Raw genomic sequence first — 25,691 nt, 5'->3', positions numbered from 1 at the left:
TAATTTAATTCAATATTATTTTATTACTGATTTATTATGATTTTATTTTATTTTATATAGATGATGCAAGCAGGCACATAAGAGTTTATAGCTTTTGCTAATTTCCAACTCTTGTCCCTAAGTGATGGCCCATATGCTCCTCCACAAGCTGACAAAATCCTCTTGCAGTTATGAAAAAATTTCAAAACCCACTGCATTAACTCAAAAACTGCATTGTGATCAAGATAAAAAAAAAAAAAAAAAAAAAAAAAGCAAAACAAGCCTGTTTACCTTAGCTCTTGAAGAGTTTACATTTTGGAGATACAAGCAACAGCACGATTTGTTGTTCATGTCAAGTGGAGGCAGAGTTAGACCACTTGTGACAGACAGTTCCTCTTTGAAATTTGAATTAAAAAGAAGTGAATATGAAACAAGTGGAATGACAGTTAACAACTATAAATACTGATAATCTAGATAATAATAAACAAATGATCTAAATGGAAAGCTCTTCAAATTGAGGGCCAGCCGTTTGGTGTTGTGTTTGCCACATCTTTAACACCAGTTAACACCCTCCCAACGTTTGCCGTCTCTAAAGTGAAATTCGAAACAAAACAAAACAACGTATGCACATCTAGAATATCTCTTCAAATGAGGGCGTGCTATTGGCCTTATAGCTTTGCAGGGCTACTCCATAAATGATTCATTTCCTGGATACGAGGTTTATAAGAAAACAACATCAGATTACATTGTTTTCAAAATAGAAAAAAAAATACACAAATTAAACTGCCGAGATGAAGAGCCAAACTAACTTTATTCTTGCGTCAGGGCACATAGTGAGAAGCAACAGACTTTGTGGAGATTTGCATAATGTTTGTTGCAGTGTTTGGTGGTTTGTGAGCAGGCTGCCTACATTTCCACGCAAGCCCAAAAACTGTTTTGCTTCTGCTGTAGCATGATCATTTACGCCTGAACTTCAAGCACAGGCTGCTCTTAATCAGACTGCAGGCTTATGTTTTGGTGGCTGGACATGTTTTTAAAAAAAAAAAAAAAAAAAAAACTTGGGCGTGTAATTACTGGAACAAAGAGAGGAGAAAAAGAGAGAGTCATTACTCGACTCAACTGTCCAGTAAAGACCAAACTGAGCTCATAGCCAACTAAAATAAATTGAACCAAATGAGGTTTGCTTCTTTTTTTTTTTCCCAATTAGCAGCATTTTCTTCCTCACACATCATTTGATCATGTCAGATGTTACCATTGTGAATATTATATTCTGTATCAAATAGGACAAATTCAAATATAGAAATGTTCTAATCCCCTGAGCAGAAAAGACCGCTTCACATATGAGTAACTTCCCATAATCTTGTTTTTTCTATAGACTGGTTTCTGATGACCTAAACCGTTGAGTATGGTATGTTGATGTTGTTGTTGTCTAAGTCCTGCCGCTAATGTACTTATTTCTTTCTTTCTTTCTTTCTTTTTATCAACATGAATGGGATAGGCTGCAGAAATAAATTGGACGAATAAAGTATTCTGAAGTCTGCACGGTTGACAATCGAGCAGACAACCAACAAAACAGGAACCTCTGACGCCGGACGCCTGTCTGTCTGTCACCTCCACACAGAACAGCATTTAGTTATGATTCAACATTTTAGGCTTTGGGCTTTTTTATAAACTTATACCAACTTAATTGAATTTGAAAAATTCCCTGATTTTGCAACCACTTCAGTAACACTTGGCCTCATCTACCACACTATCCAGTGGGCAAACCACAAATAATGAAGCTATTAGATGGATCTGCTTATTAATAACATATTTTTTTTTTTGAAAAAACAAGGGGGCACAACATTTCTGCATTTCACCTACATTTCATGTGTGTTTGAACCAGCTGCTCAGTGTTGCTACCACAGTGTTTCCCCACAGGCAGAGTGTGGGTTGATGTTTACCTTCTGCTGCTGCAGCTCTCTGATGGTGTCCTGTGCTTTCTCAAGGCTCTCGCTGGCTGTGTTGCACTGCTGCCTAACCACCGCCAGCTCCCGTTTGATCACATAGTTCTCCTCTGCTTCCTGTGCCCTCGTTACCTGACCCTACAGCAGCAGGATGAAGCAGGACAGGCATTAAAGACAGTTCTTTTAACTTTTTTACCACAGGAAAATATGAGGCAAATACAGAGTACATCGGTGTAAGGAGAGGGGCAATGCCAGGCTTCAATTTGGGGAATACACCATCTCTTTCTTATTATGCATAAAGGACAGGCTCAGTATTTTTCAGCGCAAGGCATATTAAAATCTCGATGCCTATCATTTACAGCCTTCCATAACACAACCTCACTGCTGGCTTTAGTAACAAGACACTTAACACTCCGCTGAAGCCTCTTGTGAGCCTTCATCACAGTCCAACTGGGAACTCATTCTCAGCCTCACAAATCATTACAAATGTCCTTTTTAAAAATAGAAAACTCACAGCACAATCAACTAAGTCCTGAATTTGTTCACTTAAAAATGATTGCAAAGAGATGCTTTCAAGCCAGCTTTATTGAGGATTTACAATAATACATTGCCTTGTATGTATTGTGTGTTATTGTGATTTTTGTGACTATGTTGGATTGTGCTGAAGTCTAGCAAAAAACTGCAGCAGTTGTATATTGTATATTTCTCTTCTCTGTGTTATGTGGAGTTCTAAATGATGAGTGTCAACATGTTAATATGGCCTGGGCTGAAAAATAATGAGCCTATTTTTAAAGGCTCACTTTGCAAAGTGTTATATGGATGAAGCGAGCGGAGTATTTTATTTATGTAAAATTAAAAGCTGTAAGGTGTGACTGACTGTGGGATACAGCTACTATTTCTGTCAGACATGTCAGGGAAATATACTTTTATCCAAAAAAGGAAATGTGTGTCAATCCAACAAAAGGAGAAGGGGCCTAAAACTGAACTTTATGCACTCTCCATGCCACATGCAGGGATTGTACAACTTAGATTAGACTTTCCATCACGGACAAGCAGTTGTACATGCAGTCAGGGGGTTGTAGGATATCTTGTGGGCTGAATGGATGAATAAAACAACCAGATAAAACAAAACATTCTCTCATGCAAGTTTGGCTGGTTACTGTTTAGGAAAAGGGAGAGAGGCGGTGCAGGAGAAAGTAAAGAACGGGAGGAATGAATGAGACAAGCAGAGGACAGGAAGGTCAGCTGGAAATTGGTTTTGCAATACTCTACCTGTATCAGCCTGTCTGCCAGAGCAGCACTCTCCTACAATGTCATGAAGGAGAGGAACAAGAGGATGAGAAAAAGAGATGAAGAGAGTGAAAGACGGTGGGACACCAGAGAGGATAAACAAGAAAACCAAAGAGGACATTCAAGGAAAAAGAAAGACGAGAGCCAATAAGAGGAGGAGGAATGGAGGTTGAGGAAAACCAATCATCCCAAACAAATAGGAATAAGAGATGTTTGTGTTGGGAAAAAAAGAAGAAGAAGAGGAGGCAGCGGTGAGTTTGGTCAGAAAAACAGACAAAGTATTTTTCAGGGAACTGGAGAGAGAGAGAGAAGATAAAGGAGTTTCTCAGTACCACTTCAAGCAGACAGAGGGACAGACCCGAAGTTACAAATTGGGGATTCATTTGCACACAAGCATCCACACCCACACACACACGCACACACACACACACACACACACACACACACACACAAAAACACACAGGCGCTTCAGGAAAGAGAGAGAGAGAGAGAGAAAGAAAAAACTCTTGATATAAAGTGAGCTTGTCAATTTAAACCCACAAATGATCTCATTACAGCTTTTAGTTCAAATCGACCTGATCCCGACGTGGAGAGTCCTCCAGTGAGCACTCTGGCTGTTTTATCTCAACGACGCTCCATAAACCTGACTTGTATTAGCATTTAGATAAGCTACAATCAAAGCTCATCAGTCTGCACTTACTTTCTCCAACGTCTCAATCCTCTGCTTCAGCAGCCGGTTCTCTGTGCGTAACCTCTGCACAGAACGAAAGACATTAGTCATTTTATTATGGCTAATTCACTTTATGATTCTGCTAAAATTTTATGAACTTACCCTTCTAAAAAAAACCACACTCATTCTGCGCAAACACACACACAAACAAACCTTAATTTCGATTTGCTCCTCCATTTCTTTGTTCTTGATTGTGGTGTATTCTTTCTCAAGCCTGATGGGGGAAAAAAACAGCAGAACAAGATTTTTGCCAAAAAAAAAAAAATCTCAACCTCACATTTTATGATGTAAAATGAAAATGAAAAGAACTTGAGCACGTCTAGAGGGAAAAAAAGCACAGTCCATCTCTTGGTTCAGTGACTTATGCTTCATTTTATTTGGGAGGGGGGATTAAGAAGCAGACTTCACTACCAGAGGATGGCATGTAAAGAGGACTTATTCCCAGGGTGCCATCCGCCGCTCGGCGTAAAGATGACACATCAGAATCGACACGCAGGCAAGCATCAAACAACTTCAGTGCAAAAACCTCGGCATCAGTAAGACAGCGCTACAAATCCTGTTGGGCCAGATTAAGCCCATCCATGACTGAATCTCACTAGTCGTCGGTTGAGTAATAAGCATTCTTACTTCTTCATCCTCTTGGGATTGTATTTGACCTGGTAGGCCCTGAGGATCAGCTTGTCTGGGCAGCTGTCAAACTGGTGGGGGATCACCTTCTGGAAGTGCTGGCAGACGCAGAGAGAAACACACACACACACACACACACACACACACACACACACACACACACACACACACACACAGACGTAATGAGAGAGCTAAAGACACACAGAAATAAGGTAGCTTCGGCTCAAGGCTGGTCCTACACACACTACAATTTTTGATAGGCTAAATTTTTTTCTAGTGTATTTTAACTGTTAGGAGTAGATAGGAGAAATAAACTCAATCCAAACTGTAGCCACGATAAATGGTGTCTTGGAGCCAGGGAACAAGGAAGGGCAAACACTCAAAATCAATAAAGTAATGAATATTCCACTTTATTAATTTGCAAACATGTCCTGTCGTGAGGAATGTTTGCATATTAATAAAGTAGAATATTCATCACTTCATTTTTCAGTGCTAAGAAACTATAATGCAGTGGCTTCTTACTGAGCAGACAAAATGCCACACTGGTCTCTTTGCATGTGCAAATGTTAAAACTCCGAGAACAGAAAGAGAAAGGGGAATATCCCGTGAGACAGAGAAACACTGATACATACAATAATACTGTGCATAAATGTAACCCAAAAAGCAAGAGAGTAAAAAATCGGATAAACAAACAGGAGAATAAAAATGCTGATAAAAGTCAAGCAATATGATGAACTATGAAAAACGCAGACTTATAAACTATTTTTGATTTTGGCTCCTGATGGCAGATGAGAAATAACAAACAGGGATCAAAGTCAAATCTAAAACTGATTCATTTAAGTAGTGATTTGACCCAGCCCTGGTGTCTCAACCAGCAGACGCGAGGGCTTGCAGCATCTTCTCTTCACCAAAACATCTACAGTGCTGTAGTTCAGGAAGCTTGCATGAAGAAGGGAAACAACATGTGGAAAGTCTGCAATGGCTCAGTCTGCACTTCATACCCATTTCCGCAGCAAGCCGCACAAAGCTGCAGCTGGTTACCTGCGACATGCCCTCCATGTCCAGCTGAATGAGGTCAGTCTGGTTGTACTGCAGGATGGCCATGCCCACACGGAAGATAATCTCTAGGCCCTGGGAATATGTCACATATTTAATAATGCATGCCTAACAAATTGAACACACATATTAAAACATTAAAATAAAATACATTTTAAATAGGAAGCAAAGTGGGTACAAATTCACCACTTCACATGTTTTACACACATACAACACACATTTAAACAGTTGAACCCTTTTATTTGCATGTGAAATCTGAGCAATGAATGATACAAATATTATATACAAATTCATTACAAATGGAGCCAAAAAATGTGGAGGCATCTAACAACATAGAAACTAAAATGCTTGATAGTCTATCCACATGGACATCGCATGGACACACAAAATGTATCCTACCTCATACATAAAAATATCGAAGATGCGTGTAGCGACGGGCAGAGGGAGGAACGTGAGGAAGAGGGTGAGGAACCAGGAGGAGGCGTACATGGATGTGTGGAAACTCTGGGACCGGAAATGGACGTTGAGCTCGGGAAGCTGCTCCTGAGGAGAAATAAAATGAAGAAGAAAGAGAGGGTTCAACGAGTTCACCAAAAGGTGGGCTATCTGAACACTGAAAGCAACACAATACGCTTAACAACACATGACAGAGAAAAAGGAGAGATGCACTAAAGCTGCGCTGAATGACTGCTGCCTCCCTGTGGACAAACCTTGTATTGCAAGAATCACAATCATTCATACCCTCATAAACGCTCTCCCCCTTTATTGTACCTGTAGTAGATATTCAAACTGGTAGATACAGAGGCCCAGCTCAGCCATGCTGGGCTTGAACAGCTCCCTCAGACGGTACTCCTGCATCAGACGCACAAACACACAGAACGCCTCCTCTTCTGGCATCTGCACGGGACACAGGAAAAGACAGCAGAGGTCAGGGGGTTTAAAGTTGCCTGATGAGTCAGATGCTGTTCATGTTAAAATATTTGTTATAAACTCCTTTATTTTACAAATTCCCACCAAAATTCCATTTTCTTGCAAAAACGTACACAGATCCATTGCTTTTGGTCATAACAGTGACAGAAATTGCAGAGGAACTGGTGACCGTCAAAACAAGCGCTCACTGGCAAGATGCCAAGCCCTTAGGTTGAACTGTCCAAATTATGGACCATTTTTGTGATGAACTTGACCATTACCTGCATAAGCAGCAAGCCGACAATGAATGCGCTGCCTTGGCAATAGCCCACCTCCCGATCCACTAGAGAGTACGCCTGAAAAACATAAATTATGATTGCATTACTTTGTGTTTATGCTACACAGATGACATTTGTCTTCCTAACTGATTCAGCACTGCAAATGGCGTGATCAATAGGTCGCCGGCCGCCCATTCATCTCCTGTAGAGCTCTGTGTCCGGGGAAACTCAATGTGTGGACATTCAACAAGCTTGTTGGATATGAAAAAATGGCCTCGACTGAAATTTTTGCAATTATTAGTCGTCAGCAGTCAGTCATTTTGATTTTATTTCATTAGCAGTAAGTCTACCTGAAAAAAATCACTATTGCTTTTCAAAAGTTTCCAATTTTCTGCATCTTTCGGCAGTCACATCCATCACTAGGATTGGTGTCAATTTCTGAAATAATGTTGCTGAGTTTTTTTTCTGTTTGGTCTCGATGTATAGTATGAGAGAAAGGAGTACATATTCAACAAGCTTGTTGGATATGAAAAAATAGCCTCGACTGAAATTTTTGCAATTATTAGTCGTCAGCCGTCGTCTGTTTGGTCTCGATGCATAGTATGTTACAAACAGCGATTGCAAAGAAGCAAAAAAATACCAGATTTATCTGTTCAAAATGTTGTAGCTACAGAGCACTACATGGATGTAATCAAAGCCTTGACACCAATGACAGTCAGAGTAAACAGAGTGGCATCGACCAAACTGATTGCAGTGAGAACACATGGTAAATGGCTTCAGTAAGTGACATCTTCTTAAAACAACCTACGTGCAGCTGTACACACACACACACACACACACACACACACTCTCTCTCTCTCAGAAAGCCATTTACTCCCCCAGGCAGACGTCTGAACCTTTCACAAACCCTTTCCATCAAGAGTGAAGCTCGAGGTTCAGACTCCCTCCCTCTGCCTCACCTTCATGACGTTGAAGAGCACCTCCTGGCCCAGGCTGTCCTGGCCTTTGAAGAACTCGTGCTCGGGGTAGGTGCGCGCAATGTCTCTGCGGATGAGCTTCTCGCAGGGGGACGACATCTTCAGCAGCTCGGAGTATTGGTTCTTCACCGGCATGTCGGTGGCGTTGCCCAGCAGCTGCCACACGATGGCCCGGAAATGGTGAGGGATGCCCTTCCTGATCAACTCCTGGAGAGATACGATTAATAAAGAGGGAGGGGGAGAGATTAAAGATAGATGTCCAGTGATTTACGCTCTTTATATAGTGAGGATCGCCTTTCTAAGCATCTCTTGGAGAGCAGAGGAGTCAGATGAGGAGAGAAGGATCAATTACGGCAAGAACTCAGTGAGAACTGTATCAGGTACCATTTACAAGGACAATTAAATACCATTAGAAACTATTCAGCTCATAGTGATTCATCACAATTACATTATTGCTTTACCTACAGAGTCATCTTTTAGAAAAAAAAAAAAAAATTCAAATCCAAACTCCTATTTGTGCCGGATGAGTTTGCAGGCGCCGAATGTCATTTTGCTCGGTTTGCCCTCGCTGCCATTTCCCCCTGGCTGGTTTTGCTGCTCCCTCTCTCATCCATCTTCCTCTCCCCTGGGTTTTCTCTCTCTGTCCTCTCTCCTCTCCTGAGTCTTCTCTCTTATCCCAGCACACATCTATTTTCTCTCCACGGTCGTTTTGCTTTTTTTGTCGCTGTCAACGGAGAACTTCACGTCGGTAAAAAGTAGACTTTTCAGCAATTTAGAATAACCTTACTTTCAAATAGACGGCCATGAGTTTTTGATATCACATCTCTGAATGGTTTTAAACCCAAAGGACTATGAATGGACCATTAAACTCATAAGTTACTCGACTGTTGTTTAATTCAAGTGGAAAAGGGGGCCGATGATGTTTGATACTCTAATGAGACAGAGGTTTTCATTTATCCAGCCTTTTTTTTTTAACCACAACTTAACACTTTGATCTCTTTCTATTCAACAATCAAAACCCAACAAAACCTCAGCATCCTTCTCTTGCTCCTGACCTTTTTCCATTTCTTTCTTACTCCTCCATCCAATTCCCACCTTGAACTGAACGCTTTTTTTGATCCCACTCATTAACAATGCGTTCCTTACCGCCTCCCTATCCTTCCCTAATTCCCCACAATCCCTCCTTACAGGCGGGTATTTGTAAGGTGGTATCTAAAACATCAAATACATCACTGTTGACTTTGTTATAATACAAATTTATATATACCGTAACAACTGAGACATGGTTGAGATGATGAGTAAACTCAATCTAATGTCAGCGGTATTGTTAGCATTAGTACTTTGAGAAGCAGTTAAGTACCACTGAGATTACAAAAAAAGCCATCTCACAAATTTACAGACAGAATATAACATAGCACACATAGTATTGACACAGTATGACAAATATGACAAAGTATTAGAGAAAATGGGGAAAGAGAGAGACAAAGAGAGAGGGAGGCAGAGAGAGAAAAGCATCACCATACTAAAAGCCTTGACAATTACTTAGTTGCTTTAAATTCATTCACCAGTCACCAGTTTTGCAGTTATGCTGCCACACAACCGCCACTAAACCCCACTGTTGCTATGTATGCTTTTATTTTGAAAAACAAGAATAACAATAAGCAATGGTAACTACTGAGGGCTTGTCACCCCTTTCTCCATTTATTATTGCAATAAACCATGAAAGCACCAGAAGAGCGGTACTCTTTCCATGCTGTAAAAGGATTAGCTTGTGCCATAATGCAATTTAACAGATTCTGGTACAGATTCTCAAAATGCGATGTAGAGGCCGGCAGCGACTTCTGAAACAATCAGCAACGGTCTGATTTGTTTGAAAAAAAAAAAAAAAGTGACATCTGGGGAAACCAGAATGTTCTGGCTCATTACCCTGATCTCTTTTAGCTTAACAATACAGTGTGCGGTGTGTGTGTCTCCTCAACTGTAACCTGGCATACAATTGGAAATTTCTCAATTCCTGCCACATGATTGGCTATTTGTGTCATTAGTGTGCCTGCAGCCAATTCTTCCCATTTGCTACATGATTGGCTATTTGTGAATCAATCAGAGGATTTCAAGTATTGTTATTGTTTTCGTGCCCAAGCCCTAACAGGAACTATATTAAATTCTTAAAAATAACGGGACCCACTGTTGTCTCTTGCAGGCGCGTTATGAGTGTGTGCTTGGACAGCGCCCTCTAACTGCATATAACACGTTTCATGTGAGCTCTACAGATACAGAAAATGCCACATCTTCGATTCCCACCTTCAGAAGTTTGTCCTTCTTGCGTCTCCACTCCTCCCACTCGTTGACGATACGACCCCAGAGGATCCAGGTGTCCTCCTCCAGGTGGGACAGGTTGGAGGAGGCCGAGGAGCTGGACACCAGCGACGAGCCGCTGTTGCGCCGCGAGCCGCTCATCGACCGCATGGACTTGGAATCGGCCTCCAGCAACCTGTGAGAGGAGACGGGTTAAAGCAGGGAGTCAAACCACATTATGGATCGACAGGCAGTTAGATTCACTGCCAAGCGCAACGGCAGCTGGAGAGGAATAACTAATCTCTGACATCCATCAGCACTGAATTATGTTCCTATTGTCCCCGTGTGATCATGCATGTAAGCTTTCACTTCATCCCAGTAACAATGTTTCAGTGAGACTGGATCCTACAGCTAGAGACTAAATTTATCATTTGAGTCCTGGACTGAAAATGGTTAAGTAGGGGAACAGCAAATGTAAGATTAACCTCTTTGTCCTTACATCTTTGAGAATGAGGGAATTATGGTTGCAAGCCAGGACACACACTGATAGACTGCTGCTGCTAACCTTACATAATCCAAATCCACATAGTCTACATCCAATCAAAATCCACAGAACTAGGGTAGGTTTTTCAGGGTAGGCTGAGGTCATGTTTGGTCAGACAGTTCTATACTATAGTGTTAGGAAATCACAATTTCGTTCTTTCCGAGCGTGGATATTTATCTTTAATCCTTGTATTCCTTGCGGTCATTGGGGCAGCAGGGTGGTGAAAATGTTAAAACGATGTTGTGGTGAAACAGATGGCTCTGCAGCCAGAAACTGTCAGGCGCAGTCCCACTTTGACCTTGACTGTCTGACTCTTTTCAGTAACTTGGCTATTTTTGCTCCTGGGCCCGGACTTCACAAGTGAACTGCCCGTAAATGCCGTGTATGCCATATTTGCACCTTTAACAAAACGTCGTTGTGCTACTGCTTTTCCACTGAAAGTCCTTGTGTTTACTAAGTGTTCTGTCGCTTGCTGCCAGTCACCGAAGGGATTAATAAAGTCTAATCTAAACTAAATGTATTCCTGCGTACTGTGTATGTGTGTCTCAGGGGGATATTAGTAACAAATTGGCAATTACAAACATTTCCCATCTGGAAATCTGGTGCTCTTAATTGCGTGGGTGTTGAACACAGGGATTAAGTCTTATCCTAAAATAGAAAGTCATTTTCCAAAACATGTCTGTGAAACATGCCTGTGTTTTCAGGTATTATCCCTGTGGATATGTTATCGTGAATCAAACTGATTAAATCATGAACTCCCTGAACTGAATGCAACATCCAGTGCCCACAGGTTAGCTGTTGTAAGGGAGTGAAGACAGCACAGGCTGCTTTGCTTTCCAGCGAGATGGGCTAATGTCTCCTCCTGCTACAATCTATAGGCCAAGAAAGAAGTACATTACATTAAACATAACTTAGTCCGGTGACTGAGCCCCTGAGGCGCTCCCCTGATAAAGAGACACTGGCACTACTGTGGACGTGTTGTTATCTGCACCAGTGGCTTTACAGAAGCAGCTCTGACAGTGGTGATCACTTTGCAGGGGAAGACACTGGTTTACTGCATCTACACACTCTACACAGAGGACTTTATTTCTAAACCTAACCTATTGCACTTTTCACCCCCTTTTTCAAACACTAACCTACATACCCATTTTGTTTTTGGTTCCCAGTGCGAATATAAGTCATGTAGCTTCATGGTTCTGGGTCAAAATGAAACTGGCTTGTGGTCAACTTGCGCTGTACTGGGCTAAAATCAGGCGATAAGTAACATGGAGTGCACACATCTCGAGCACTTATGATGTTTCAGGAAGAAAAGGCTCTCTGTCTAATAATAACTCGTCAAATAACAGTCCAAAATACAGAGAACACCATTCCAATTACTACAACCACAGCCTTCTGTAGGCTCCTGCGTGTTCGGAAACATCCTCTTTGTTTTTCCTCAGGGTAATTAAATGAGAAAGGTACTGCCAGCAGTGGCCATGTACCCAACAATGGCTGGCATTTAATGCAGAGAGTGCCCCCCGCATGGGATCACAATCTGTGCAATTCAGAGTTATAAAATGAAACATTAGAGTGTGAAATCTCAGCGGGATATTATGAGCTGACTACTTCTCTTCCACTTGATTAATCAACTGATTAACTGACTGTGAATTTCAAAGTATCAGCCAATCCAAAGAATTTGTTGAAATTTACGCAAGCTACTTTAAAACTACGTGACCCCTCACTGTTTCCTGCACCTCTGAGTTTCTGCAGCTATTCCCAAATATTCAGCGTGACATATTTGTGTCTTCTTTCATATACATATTTTTCCGATGCATTCTTCTTTGATGATGATGATGAACTTTATCTTGAAACTAGGACCGTAAAAACACCCTACAAAGTGCAGCGTTACAAACACATCCACTGTATAAGAGCCATCTAACTGTACACTTTGCTGATGAATTTATGAGTTTACTCAAATTGTTTTTATGTTTGTTTTGAATCGTCCAACAAGACTTTTGCCTTTGAAATATTTGTTGATTTCACATTGTTATCCATAATCTCTGAAGTTTTTATGTTTGTTTTAATTGAGTTTTTAATGTTTGTTATTGTTTTTATGCTTGTATAATGAGAGCCATGCTGCAAGCTAAATTTCCCATGGGGGACAATAAAAATCTGAATCTGGTAGTTTATTTTAATCTTGCTCCAAATTAACTCAATTCATTCGGTGACAAAGTCTACTGGGGTTTTATTGTTTCCACCTGGATTCAAACCAAGTCACAACAAATGAAGTGACACGACGTCTCTGCCGCTGAGAGTCATCAGCTGAAAGTGAAGAGCGGCGGGTCTCACCTGTTCTGCTCCTCCAGTTTGGCCAGCAGCTCCAGTTCATCAGGGCTCAGGTTCTCTGAGTCTGCCGGAGAGGCCGCTGGTGCAGACAGCACTGCATCGTGGGAAGACGAGTCTGGGCTGAGCACCGGGCTCCCGGTGGAGGGAGGGTCTGGGTCCAGGCCGGGGGGTGAGGAGTGGCAGTCCAGCTGAGGAGGAGCTCCAACACAGCCCTCTCTCTCTGGGCTGCCGCTGGGTGTAGACATGGTGGTGACAGCGGGGCAGCTCGGGGTGAAGCAGCAGTGTGGGTGGGTGGGCGAGTGGTGGGGGGTGGTGGGGTCTCCTGACCTCACCGTGGGTCTCCCTCCTCAGTGAGGCTGGCTGCTGCCTGATTGGCCACCTGGTTGGCCTTGGAGCCAATAGGATCAGAGGTCTTCAAACCTGTCATGGATATAGAGAAAGTTTAGATGGAATTGAGTGAAAACAGTACACATGCCGCCTCCCCCCACCCAGATGATACAGTATCCCTCTAGGCCAATCACCTGACCTGAGGTTGGATTCGAACCCAGGACGCAGCAATCAGGACTCAGCCTTAACAAGTGGTACTCTTATCTGGTGGTTTTGAAAATGTTGGCTCATCCTTTCCGCGAGTTTTACAGGTGTCTGGGATGTTGCGTATGAGAGCAGGACCAAAAAAAAAAAAAAAAAAAAAAAAATACAACAAAGCACATGGTGCTCCCCTCAGGCTGGAGCAACCTTGAAAACGCTGAAAGCTGCATCAAAATCCAGTCAGTGGTGTCTGAGATTTTGTGAGTGACAGATTGTTACTACAAAACAAACAAATAAACAGCTGAAAATTTAAAATTGACTGTGGAGGCCAAAAATTTGCACACATCTGGTGTTAACCCAGCAGGCATTTTTAGTCTGTGCACCTGTCAGCTTGTGCGCAATTCAATAATGAATAAAGACATGAATTGAACTGACATTTTGGCTGCTTAACAGGAACAAAGATGTAAAATGTAGTTTTTGGCAAACTGGACTGTACGAAGTCATAGTGGCTCCATTCCACAGTGAGATTCCTGTGATACATGACCTCTCTGAAATAAGTGCTACGAGGGAGAGGCTCTGAGTCTCTGTAATGAAGTCATCCTGACTGAATGCATCATGGTAACTCTTTACAGGCATACTCTCATCAGGACTCTGCTTTCGTATCAGGTTTTTATTCTTCCCACTGAAAAGACACCCTCTACTATAATGGAAAACAAGGCCTGGCAATACTTTTGTCTTAAAATAGAAAATAAAATGTTCAGTACTGTAGCATAACTTGAAAACTCTGACTGAAAGATAGTTGTGGTATCCTGGTACAGGCCAAGTCTTGCATTGTGTATGACCAATGTGAAGAAGAATCACATGACTACAGTAGCCCGCTGTTAGTTTTCAAGCTATATTGAGACGTGCTGTTAACTAATCAGAATCACATTATCAGGACTTCAACTAAGCCATGATCTCATCTATTGATAATTAAATATATAATTCAAAGACAGTGCTAAAAAATGAGTTAGATTTGCAAGCAGCTGCAGAAATGTAAATATACATAATGGGTGAAAAACCTGTAAACATGCTCCACACCAGTTGGTGACAGTAACCCTTTCACTTTTTTTCCAACAGCTATTTATCATCAAGAGGAAGAAGAAGAAGGGAAACCAACCAGAGGTCAAGTACAGAGCTGGCGAGGTGGTTTTAGAAACACGGAGTGCTCCAATATGACAGCAAAAGAGAGAAATGTCAGAGAAACACCTTCAACCAAGTTCGGGGGCTGTGCAGGATAAAGCTCGACGTTAAATCAACATTGGGGAGCCATTCGGCAAGAGGAGGGGCCTGAAAACCTCCAATCAGTTCAAGAAAGAAGAGGGGTCCAATCCCAATTAATTTCTTCCCATCCCGTTGCCATACAGCCAATCCTGTGCCATGATCCCGTCTCATTTACCCCGTATCCCGTAACAACACAGATTATCTCATGTTTATAATTACAGAACTTCTTTCCAAACAAGTTTCAGGTCTACGTGACGAAGATGTAGCGAGAGAGAGAGAGAGAGAGAGAGAGAGAGAGAGACAGGGAGTGCAGTGCAGTCTGACTAAAACACACACAAACCTTTGTGCACTGCTGCACCATTTTTTTTTAAAATTAGTTTTTAACTGCCACTTGATAGTTCAATAGGCTTGTTTTGCCGATTCCTTTCCTGTTGGATCTGGAGTTTACGAAATACAGCTTAGTGTAATTGATCATGAGGCTGAGATTACGCTAACAATGACTGCGGCTCGATGATTGCACTGATTTCATTTTGCGATCACCGACCCCCTCCCAAGGCTTTACTGTCCTGTCCTGTCCCGATCCCGACATCACAATGGAATAGCTCTCCTGCCCTCGTGTCCTCAATTTTATAACCATGCATGTGTAAACAAACTCGCACTCACACAATATCATTCCCAGACTGGAGCTTTAAGTGAGTGGCTTCAGGAAGATAAGACAGGTGGAACTGAGAGCTGAAACCACTGGCTGGGAACACAGATGTTAAGGAAGCTTTTAATTAATTGGTTTCCATCTCAGCCAATGGAAAAGTGATGCAATCCCACTTTGTGATAAAGGAATGACGGCACTGTGCGTGTGTTCTAGTTTGAGTTTTTCTGAATGGCAGATGAAGGAAGTTGTTTGTATGTGTGTGCACGTGTGTGTGTGTCTTGTTCAGAGTTTGACTGATTTGACTGACTTGTTGTGATCAATGACGTGCAAGGGAAAGACTGTGACATGCATTTGTGCCAGATCTGTTTATTTTTGCTGTGTGTGTGTGTGTGTGTGTGTGTGTGTGTGTGTGAGTGATGCTTCATAATGTGCAACATTCTATCAGCTAATGTTAGACAGCAAGCTAGACCTCGTGCTTTGCTTACCCAACTCTCTCAGTCTTTACAAACACACACACACACACACACACACACACACACACAAAGGGACAAAGAGCTAAATATAAGGTAATGTTAGCACAGAGTGAAGGTCTCAAATGACAAAGGAAAAGAAGAGCCCCAGAGCTCTGCTGTAGTGCTACAAAAGCTACTTACCAGAGAGGCAAAGAGGAGGAAAGAGTCATTACACACACACACACACACACACACACACACACACACACACACACACACACTGGCTGGCTTCTGTGCTGCAGCGAGCAATCAGAAGCAGCGACTGGGGAGGAAGAGCCATTGGTCAGTGGGTAACTTGCAGCCACAGGCCACGCGGCTGCTCTGTAATGGGGAGTGATGTTGGGCTGCAGTCCGCTCCCATGGCTCCTCTGCATTATGGATGATAGCTCTATTACTGGGGGAGACCACACACACAAACAAACACACTGAACTCCAGCTGATGGTACTGTAATTCAGTGATAAACAACTAATGGAAAAATCCTAAAATGCAGGAGCTGTGCACTTCTGCTGAAGTGAGGAGGCTGAGGCAGAGAGAAAGGGGAATGAGTTCACCATGCTGCATAGTACACAACACACACACACACACACACACACACAATCAACAACATAATGGTAATCAATTGGCAGACTAGCACTTTACCAAAGTTTCCTTACATTAGAGCATTCTTGCACAATGTGGAGTGTGCAATGTGCAAAGAATCACTTCAGGCTGTATTATTATATAACAGAAGGTTGAGAGGGACAAAAGCAATCGCTTTTGAAGCAGTCTGACGCAGTCAGTCACCACAAAACAAGGAGAGCAGAAAAACAGCCTGCAGACGAGGAGAGGAGAGAGGGGCATAAAAAAAAAGTCTGAACGGAGATAACACTGGAAGGGACAAGGACTGCATTCATGCACAGCAGTCAGCCTAATCAAAAGACCCATTAACCAACCAACAAGACCAATCACATTTGTAGAACAGCTCGGTCAAAAGGCCGATCTGAAACGCCGCCACAATGCAGCCAGGTGCTCCCTGGCATATCAAATGTAATTCCAAACAAACTAATGAGAAAGAGGCATGAATTTTCCAGTGCAGTTATTTGGTCAAGTTAATCTGATAAACCACACGTACCTCTCTTGTGGCGAAGTGTTGCTGGTACGGTCACAGAAAGTCAGGTCTGCCTTTTCTTGTTAGATAAAAATCATCTGACAGATGCATGAGCCTGAAGCAGTGACGCGTCTGCCATGTCAATCACGTAATCACCTCAATCCCAGTGGTGGAACTCACCCAAGAATCACAAGCATTATTATCTCCCCTAGGCCGCAGCCTGGAGGAGATCATGTGTTCGGTCTGTTGTGTGTATGTTTGTCTGTCTACTTGCAGCTTATCTTGAGAAGCACTGGGTTTATTTTAGCCTCACTTTTTGTGCACAGTATTGCACGATGAAGAAGCTCCTGTGGTTGTGGTGATTCTATGGCTTGCTTTGGTAATGTTCAGCTAACTGAACTACTTCTACAGCTGCTATACTAACATTAAATCTAAAACACAACACTTACATTGCTGTGATTACTCTGAATGTGAGTTACTACTTCTACTACTACTGCTTCAACTACTCCATCATCAAATGCTTCCACATCTTCTACATCAACTATTAATTCCTGCAGACCCTTAAACTGCACTGTTTAGAGCGATGCGTTTCAGTTGATACAGCTGGTTGTTCAGCATTTCTTCAACAATTTCTTTTAGCTCTCAAGTCTCGCTTTTCCATTTCAGCTGTTTCTTCAGCAATTTAAAGCATCACTTCAGCAATTTCCTTCAGCTTTCCGCTTCCACTTTCACTCAGCTTTCATGCTGAAGCAAGCACACAAAATTTAGCCTGTTCAAGTTATAAAAATAAATAAATAAATAAATAAATAAAAAATAATAATCATTACAGTGGTCTTCCTAGGTATAGCGATAAGCCTGGCCATAGAGCTACATTGGAATATAAGCTACAGAAATATTATGCATGTATGTATGTTCCCAGGGTGCTATTGCCTCAGCACTGTGGTTATCCAAAGGCAAATTCAAACAGATCAGTCTGAGGTGAGACATTTCTCTCTGTCCCTATGTATGATATGCATAGTACTTTCACAGTACTTGTCTTTTTTATTTTTTTTTTATTTTTGGTTATGTTTTGTTTACAAATCCTGCCTATTCAAAACATTAAAAATAGTGAAAAGAAGTTAATATTCTATTCTTGTGAAAATTTAAAGCTGGACTAAGCAATTTGACTCTCTGGTGGCACCAAACTGCAGCAAGACATAACTGATGTTTTTTTTTTTTTTCATGCAACGTGACATCAATAAACTGCCCATAGCATGCCTGTGTTTACTGCTGCTTTCTGCTGACATAAACTGATTCTAGACCAGCCACCAAAGGAACAAGAAGCAAAAAAAAAATCTAATGTCGGGGTGCCCTGCTTTCACTACTCACTGCAGCTTAGTCTGGATTAAGCTTTCAAGATTTTGAGTCATCAATTCCCGTGGGTGGACAAGTGACTTCATTTGGGCAAACAGGGTGAATCTACAGCCCTTCAGTTAGTGGAGATGAGATGTTTTTCTCTTTGGCAGCCTCCCCTGATAAGACTTTGATGAAATCGTGCCTAATGCAGCTTCACTTTAAATAAAAATCTAGTGAAAACTTTCACACAGATGCCACAATCCTTGTCTTCCATTCAAAAAAAGAACTGCCATCATCACTACTCCGCCACGGGATCAGACAGAATGTAGACTTTCCATACAGAGATCATGTAAACAAGCCCGGAGGAAATGCAAAGTTGGATAATGAAAGCCATTTGGAAAACAGCGGGAGCTTTAGGATCACCCCGCTAAACATCAGCCTGTGAAAACGGCTCTTCATTTGCACTGACATCACTTAGAGAAGAATCGCCACCACCGAGGGCCATTCAGCTGTGTCACCGAAGGCAGGCCGCGCTCCAAAAGCTGTGAGTCATGCAGGACTAAAGCAGAGTGGTACTGATGTGGGACTTCTTTTTTCTCTCAGCCTCTATTTAACATACACACACACACACACACACACACACACACACAGACATACACAGACACACACACGGACATACACATTATCAGTAGGACACAGTGAAGGTCTTTGACAAAGGAAAACCAGCCAACTTCTCAGCTCCTGTGTGTGTGGTATGAGGCAGCAAGCTGGCTGTAATGTCACTGTGCACTTGGGGGGAGACTGCAGATAAATGAGTGAGAGAGAACAAGAGGGAGAGAGATGGCGAGAGAGAGAGAGAGAGAGAATAGAAATATGGAAAGACTGAAAATGTATTGTTAATAGAGCTTAAAATACAACCTGGGTAGGCTAATAAAATGGACTACATACTGTATGATATGATGAATGGGGTAACAAACTCACTCAGAACAATCTAATTCAAAATTCCCATTGCAAATTATGAAAACCAAATTAGCATAATGCACTTACGCAGTGCACTAAAATGATGTCATAACACCATATGAAAATGAACAAAACAATATATATGGATGCATGGGACTAAAGAATTGATACAGGACTGTGAAAAATAGCTTTTTGAAAGGCGCCTATAAATTAAATGTATTATTATCATTACTCAGGCGTATTGGTTTGTCGCACAGCTATAAATTAATTAGTAGTTTCGTCATAGCTGATGTGTTTTTGTTGAGTTTCTGCTCTTTGTTGGTGGGGTTAACTCGGTGTGTGTGGCTGTATTAAGTGTGTGTATGTATGTTTTGGCCTCTGCTTAACCACTATCACTACACACAATTATCGTATTGTGTGAAGGCTGCGACTGAACGCTTCCTCTCCAAGCTCTCACTGTCCAAACAAACAGACTGCACTATTGTACATCAGTGGCCCCCGTCCCCACCCTTCACTTGCATCACACAAACATCTCCACTACTCCTCCCTTATACTCCCACCCTTCCCTCCCCCCATCATTTCACCATTTCATCTGTGGAACGTGTTTCATTCACAAAAATAACACTGATTGGACTAAAGCTTTTCACGGTGGCAAATCTGGGCTTGGTGACGTGAAGCCTGAGCCTGCCTGGGGCACTGACAAAGGGAAAAAACAGAGGGGAGGGAGGGGGGACCGACAAACAAAAAAAACCCAACAAATGCTCCCTTTAAACACATTCAAAGCTTTCACCAATAACAGATCCAGCCATATTTTCTCTCCTGCAAAATATGATGCAGTTTGGGGAGTTAAAACATTTCCCTGAGGCCAAGACAGACCTTGTGACGACACATTGGAGCGCTCTGTAAACGGGACAACTTGGAAGAGAATTTCACAGAAAAACAGAGAAATCGGCTGTTTTTTTTTTCTTATAGGACACTACCGTTACTGATGTGTCACCCGCTCCCTCATGCTCTCCTCCCCCCTCTGTCTGTCTGTGTCTTCCCCTCAGGGCCCCCAGCCCCTGACATCAAGAGCAACCCCTCTGTTAATCCGTAGCATGCTAACCTCCCTGTTGTTCCAGCTCATGATCTCATACGTGTCTGCCTCTCTGCTTGGCCGCCGACACGTGGACGGTTTTTTTCCACACCGCTCGTAACGGCACCAACTGTCCGTGTGACTGCTGCTGGTGCCGTCATTTTGCTCCCACTGAGTTCCACTGTAACTGAGAGATTTATTCTTCTAATACTGTGACTCAAAGCTCTCTCCATATGAAGTATCTGTAACCTGAATCTGAATCGTGTAATTAGCCAAAAACAATACTCAAATCAGGAATGTGTCACGGTGGCACTGCAGATATTGCAGAGATGGGACAATATGAAAATTCAAAATCACAAAATGAAATAATTTCAACGTGTTTTATACTGAAGATCACAACTTAAATGGCCAGCACTATGAACTGTTTGCATTAAAACAATAACAATGCTCTTTGTTGACATGTGAAATCATATTTGCCAACCTTGAGAGTCGGGAAAAGGGAGATTTTTAAAGACCATGGGTTGGGGGATTCATCAACCTTTATTTTTTACATTTTGCTGAGACTTTCCCATGGCACGGACAGTATGGCAAATTCTGGTCACTTACTCTCCAATGGATGACATACGAGGGACGTTTAGTGGCACGAGTACTTGTAGCAAAGGTATAGTGCTGTTGTCCAGCTTGCACTCTGACAAGGTGGACGCTGTGTGTGTACAAGCAGCAAATACCAAAGCAACACTCGTCCAAGTTGAATCGTAGTTGATAATTTATCCATGATGATTTTTTTTTCAGTGAATCTCTTAGTTACATGAATATTGTTCGTGTGAAGCAGCCATTTGAAGTTAGTGTTGCTGATTTCTGAAAAATAAAACACTTGCGTGGGGGGCTCTTGGAGAATGTGGAAAAAAACTACACATCACCAAAATGTCAGCCCTTGAAACACACCAAAGGTACCTAATGCTTTTCACGTCTTCCTTTCCCATCAATTGCAGGCCTTTGCAGTTCACAAACTTATTATTCTGGACCGCACCTGCTATTGGTCTGCTGTTACCACCTTTCTCATCGAACACTGGATCTGGACAATTTTGTTCTTGTTGATTTTTTACTATGGAAACATAGTACAAAAACTGCATCTTTTCTTTATTCTCTGTATTTGAAAAATGCAAATTCACAAATAATATATCATTTCACTATATAGGCCATTAATAACAATAAAAAAAGAAAGGAATTCAGCTCAGATGTGCATTTAACTGGTCAAAGTGTATAGCGCATGAGAGCAGATGTTAACAAATGAAAGACCTGTTTGGATCTCAGGCTGCCATCTGTAGCTTACCATGACCTTAAACATAACTTAATTCTTATTTAGTTTAAATCAAATAACATACTGAATCACCAACAATAACATGCAAAATGGAAGCAGCTGGCCTAATGGTGCTGTCAGTGAGGACGCGAATGAGGTAACCATGGAGACAAACATTTTTTTTTTTTTTTGGTGCAGTGTAGTTTATTGGTTAACTGGCAGCAACAGTGATGATCTGTGTCACTCTTTGTAACAAATATGATAAATGGAAAAATGTGAAATTTGATGATGAAGGTATTGGAGAAAATCAGGAGATATTGAATTCCAGAAGAACAGCAGGAGAGTGCCATGAAAATCTGGACTGTCCTGGGAAAACCGTGACAGGTGGTAAGTGTACAATTTACAGAAGGGTCTTCTTGGGTAAATAAAGACACACCAACAGTGCTTCTCCCAATAGAGCATGTTTACAACCATGTTGATGGCCGCTGAATTTAAATGAAGGAAATAAGCCGGGTGATTAAAAACATAGCTCATGTAGCTAATGAGTGGCCGTGTCATCACGTGTAATGAGCAAAGAGAGCCTGCAGACACATAATGGCAGTGTGAGTTAGGCTTCTGCAATCAGACAGTCAGACAAAGGAGAACAGCAAGAAATGACTGGTTGATGCTGACTTGGGCTGAAGCCAGAAAGCACGTACCGCAAATAACCTTTTTATTTTATCACGGACGGTTTACAGTAAGAGACATTCATCACTAAGAGACATACTCGCAAATTACACAGACAAACCTCGCATGTGCTGCACAGCAAAAGACCTTTCAAACATCCATGCAACACTTCCTTGAGTTATACTTCACTGAATGTGTGTTGGCATTGTGGTTCACGCTCATCTCTCTGTGCGCTGGGATCAGCCGTCCCATTAATTCTGGTCAATGAGAACGTTAGCCTTCCAAGTCAGCCGGCATCATCGTTACCGGATTCTGCTCTCCGAACAACCTTCCTTTACCAAGTGCACCGCACACATCGTTGTCATGTAATTGGTAAATTCCTCGCTTTTTTTCCGCGGCACGGCAGATGTATTCTGGGATTCGTCCGATGGGGACACGCGCTCTGACTTTAAGCCTGAATGAAGAGGAGACACATGTAGGGCAATCGAAGTGACACTGTCGACGTATGTTTTCCAGACAGTCTGAGCTCCCTAAACGCACTGCCCACATTTGCCGTATATGACTAATGCTTTCCGGTTCTTAATTTAGTTACAATCCCTCTCCAGATGATTTGTTTCTCCTGAATGCCACGGCCAGAGGAAATTCCCACAACCCCATCAATTATCATCGTTTTCAAGCACAGGCTGCTGGTTTGCCCTCACCTCCCACTGAACGGTCAGTAGAGGACTTCCATCCACTAATCAGCAGATTAACTAATAACTAAAAGAACCATGATAAAACATACTAATACCCACATTAATCACTAATCTCAAAAAATGGATTACATCAGCATGCCAGCAAGCAGCAAGCAACTGGGTATTATCACAGACAAATACCTGCTGCTTAACTGAATGCCAAAGCGGTGACTTACTTTGCTTTTCCCGTGGTGTTTATTATGTTGCTTTGACATTTCATGTATTTCCTACCAGCGTTAGAATTCACACTGATCAGTAGCTGCTGTTAAATCATCCACAGCCTGATTACAAACATCTGTTGTTTGCCGAAGAAATGGCTGTGTGGTGAAATAATCAAAAACTGCGAACACACAAACAGAGCCTTAAAGGATCATATCTGCTGGTGATTTTTTTTTTTTTTTTTTTTTAAATTGAGCTTGTTTTCTAATTTTTCATGATGACTTCAAGCCTTTCCGGCGAGTAATCAAACTGTTGGAAATGAGCTGGCCATGTGTTCATCGAATGTGCGATGTAGGAAAAGTGGACCGTTTTGAACTCTGAATGAGAATAAGTGAGGAGGGGGAGAAAAAAAAAATCATGATTTATGGCTGTGAAACAACATTCCTCTTCACTCTGACGTCTACAAAAGATGAACCAGTTTTCTAGAGCAACCAATCTGTGGATGGCGCAGGGTGAATTAGTTTGAGCCGAGCAACTCTTTGCCCCAATTCACTTTACTCCCATGACACTGCCACACCTAAACCAGTAGCACAACACCTCTCGGTACATCGTGTTACAGGTTGGGTGCGTGAAGGCATCTTTGTTAACGAAGGGGTTTCAAAACGGCCTTCGTCAACCATCCAGTATCACGTCTGTGTTGTTAATCATACTCCTGTAGTGGCGCACCATGGTAAATCATTCCCCCAAGTTCATAACAATACTATGACTATGATGACGAAATGGCTGTACCTTTTCAGAGATGAACAAGCAGCATCTAAGCTTGTTTTTTTTTTTTTTTTCTAAAGAGGACTGCGGTAATTACTTGCTTCTTTTGAAGAAACCACAAAAAGCCTGGTAATGGAAGTCATATTAGGACTACGGGACTACAAAATGGTACTAATGCAACATGCTGGTGGAATATTTGACCTGGCTTGTTTATTAAAACCGTCTCAGTTTGGAGAAAACAATGTTGGGCAAAGACGCAGATCAAATTACCTGTGGGTGAATGAACAGAAAGGAATCACATGATAACGGCGAGGACAAACATCGGATTACAGCTCAGATGCCAAGATCAAAATGGGTTTTATCTGAAACTGAGATTGGGGGGGTCTCCCCACAAAATCAAAACGCTTCCGTCCATGTACCGCTCTGCTTCCGTTTTCAGAAGTGTATTATTTTGCATGTAGGTATACTCGATATGCAGCGCTCTGAATGTGAGCCCACAGGTCTGTCGATGGCAAATGCAGAAGCGGGGCGGCGCAGATCAAGTGACAAACCTGCAGCCAACATGAACAATAAAACGAGAAAGAGGAGAGCTGTGTTGTAGCTGCGGTTGTAGTGAGCTTGAGCCGCGGCTGCCAGGTCATCAAGCTGCTCCCTGTTTTCCTGTGTCAGCAGTGGAGATGAAGCGGAGCGCTGTGCACACGCCTGCGCTTGGTGCCCATACCAAACACAGCGCCAGTTACTGGGACACACACTGACAGCCTGGGAGAGAGAGGGATATTTCTGTTCTGTCTTTCTTTTTCTCCCCCAGTCAACCTTGTGAAATACTGAATCATTTTAATACCACATCATCATTTCATTCTGTTTTCATGGACAGTGCTAATATCATGGAACCAGCCCTCCCTGAGACAGATTTTTACTATTGTTAGGTATTTAATAATAAGCCTAGCTGGGCCCGAGGTTGTGACTCAGTTTTTTAAATGACAGGGAGGCATTAGACAGAGTGATGCAAAGCTGTGATGGGGCACTAAGGTGTTTTAAACAGACAGTAACAATAATACCAACAATAATAACAAATAACAATATTAAACATAGTCATTTTATAATGGGGCTGTTGCTGCAGAGGGATAATTCAGGTTATATGTTATCTCAACACCGAGTTCTTCAGTTTTATGTGGTTTTGAATAATTTTATGTCATTTCATTGTTTTCCTGTCTGCTTTCAATTTGCTTTCCAGTGTTGCTCAGCACACAGTAATTTTGCAGTTCTATACCAATTATTTGTGTGCTCCCCATATCTAAATGCATTAAAACATATCAGAGGAATCTAGTAAGGCTTGTGTGCTTTAAAGAACTCTTTGATGGTTTTGTGACTAGCATTTCTATTTTCAAAATTGCTCTTAAACAAAACGCATCTTCATTTGTAAACTGTGCAGACTAACTGTTGCATTAATTAGGAAAAAAAAATACATGTAAGTGGACAATTTAGTTTAAATAAGGGAGAGCTTCACAGTGAGCCGCCATGGTGGTTTTTCCGGTTTGAAAAAGGTGGACAAGACTGATGAAGCAAGCGTATGACTGACACGACTGATCGCCCAGTCGTTCAAAAAGACAGACTCGGTGGGTCACTTGGCCAATTAGCAGAGGACATCCATTGTTCAGGCTGGCGCCCACAAGGCCGAGCGAAAAGAGAAAAGTCATGGTT

At 42.0% G+C, this 25,691-nt stretch overlaps 1 protein-coding gene across 2 annotated transcripts in view; it reads right to left on the bottom strand.

The window, feature by feature from the left end:
• The window catches only part of evi5l (ecotropic viral integration site 5 like), a 43,904-nt gene that overhangs the window by 15,234 nt on the left and 2,979 nt on the right, over nucleotides 1-25,691 (bottom strand). The window contains exons 2-13 of one of the 2 annotated variants that reach the window (XM_030050697.1): nucleotides 12,960-13,376; nucleotides 10,094-10,283; nucleotides 7,775-7,999; nucleotides 6,819-6,893; nucleotides 6,400-6,525; nucleotides 6,028-6,171; nucleotides 5,614-5,703; nucleotides 4,573-4,670; nucleotides 4,099-4,159; nucleotides 3,916-3,969; nucleotides 3,198-3,230; nucleotides 1,923-2,063 (exon numbers count right to left, since the gene is read on the bottom strand). In XM_030050697.1, the coding sequence (XP_029906557.1) occupies nucleotides 1,923-2,063; nucleotides 3,198-3,230; nucleotides 3,916-3,969; nucleotides 4,099-4,159; nucleotides 4,573-4,670; nucleotides 5,614-5,703; nucleotides 6,028-6,171; nucleotides 6,400-6,525; nucleotides 6,819-6,893; nucleotides 7,775-7,999; nucleotides 10,094-10,283; nucleotides 12,960-13,201 (1,479 nt within the window). In that variant the 5' untranslated portion in view covers nucleotides 13,202-13,376. The remainder of the gene's footprint in view (nucleotides 1-1,922; nucleotides 2,064-3,197; nucleotides 3,231-3,915; nucleotides 3,970-4,098; nucleotides 4,160-4,572; nucleotides 4,671-5,613; nucleotides 5,704-6,027; nucleotides 6,172-6,399; nucleotides 6,526-6,818; nucleotides 6,894-7,774; nucleotides 8,000-10,093; nucleotides 10,284-12,959; nucleotides 13,377-25,691) is intronic. The other variant, XM_030050706.1, reaches the window with a different exon arrangement.

The sequence above is a fragment of the Myripristis murdjan genome, chromosome 1, assembly GCF_902150065.1.
Source record: "Myripristis murdjan chromosome 1, fMyrMur1.1, whole genome shotgun sequence".
Lineage (NCBI taxonomy): Eukaryota > Metazoa > Chordata > Actinopteri > Holocentriformes > Holocentridae > Myripristis > Myripristis murdjan.
This window is presented reverse-complemented; position numbering and strand designations above follow the sequence as displayed.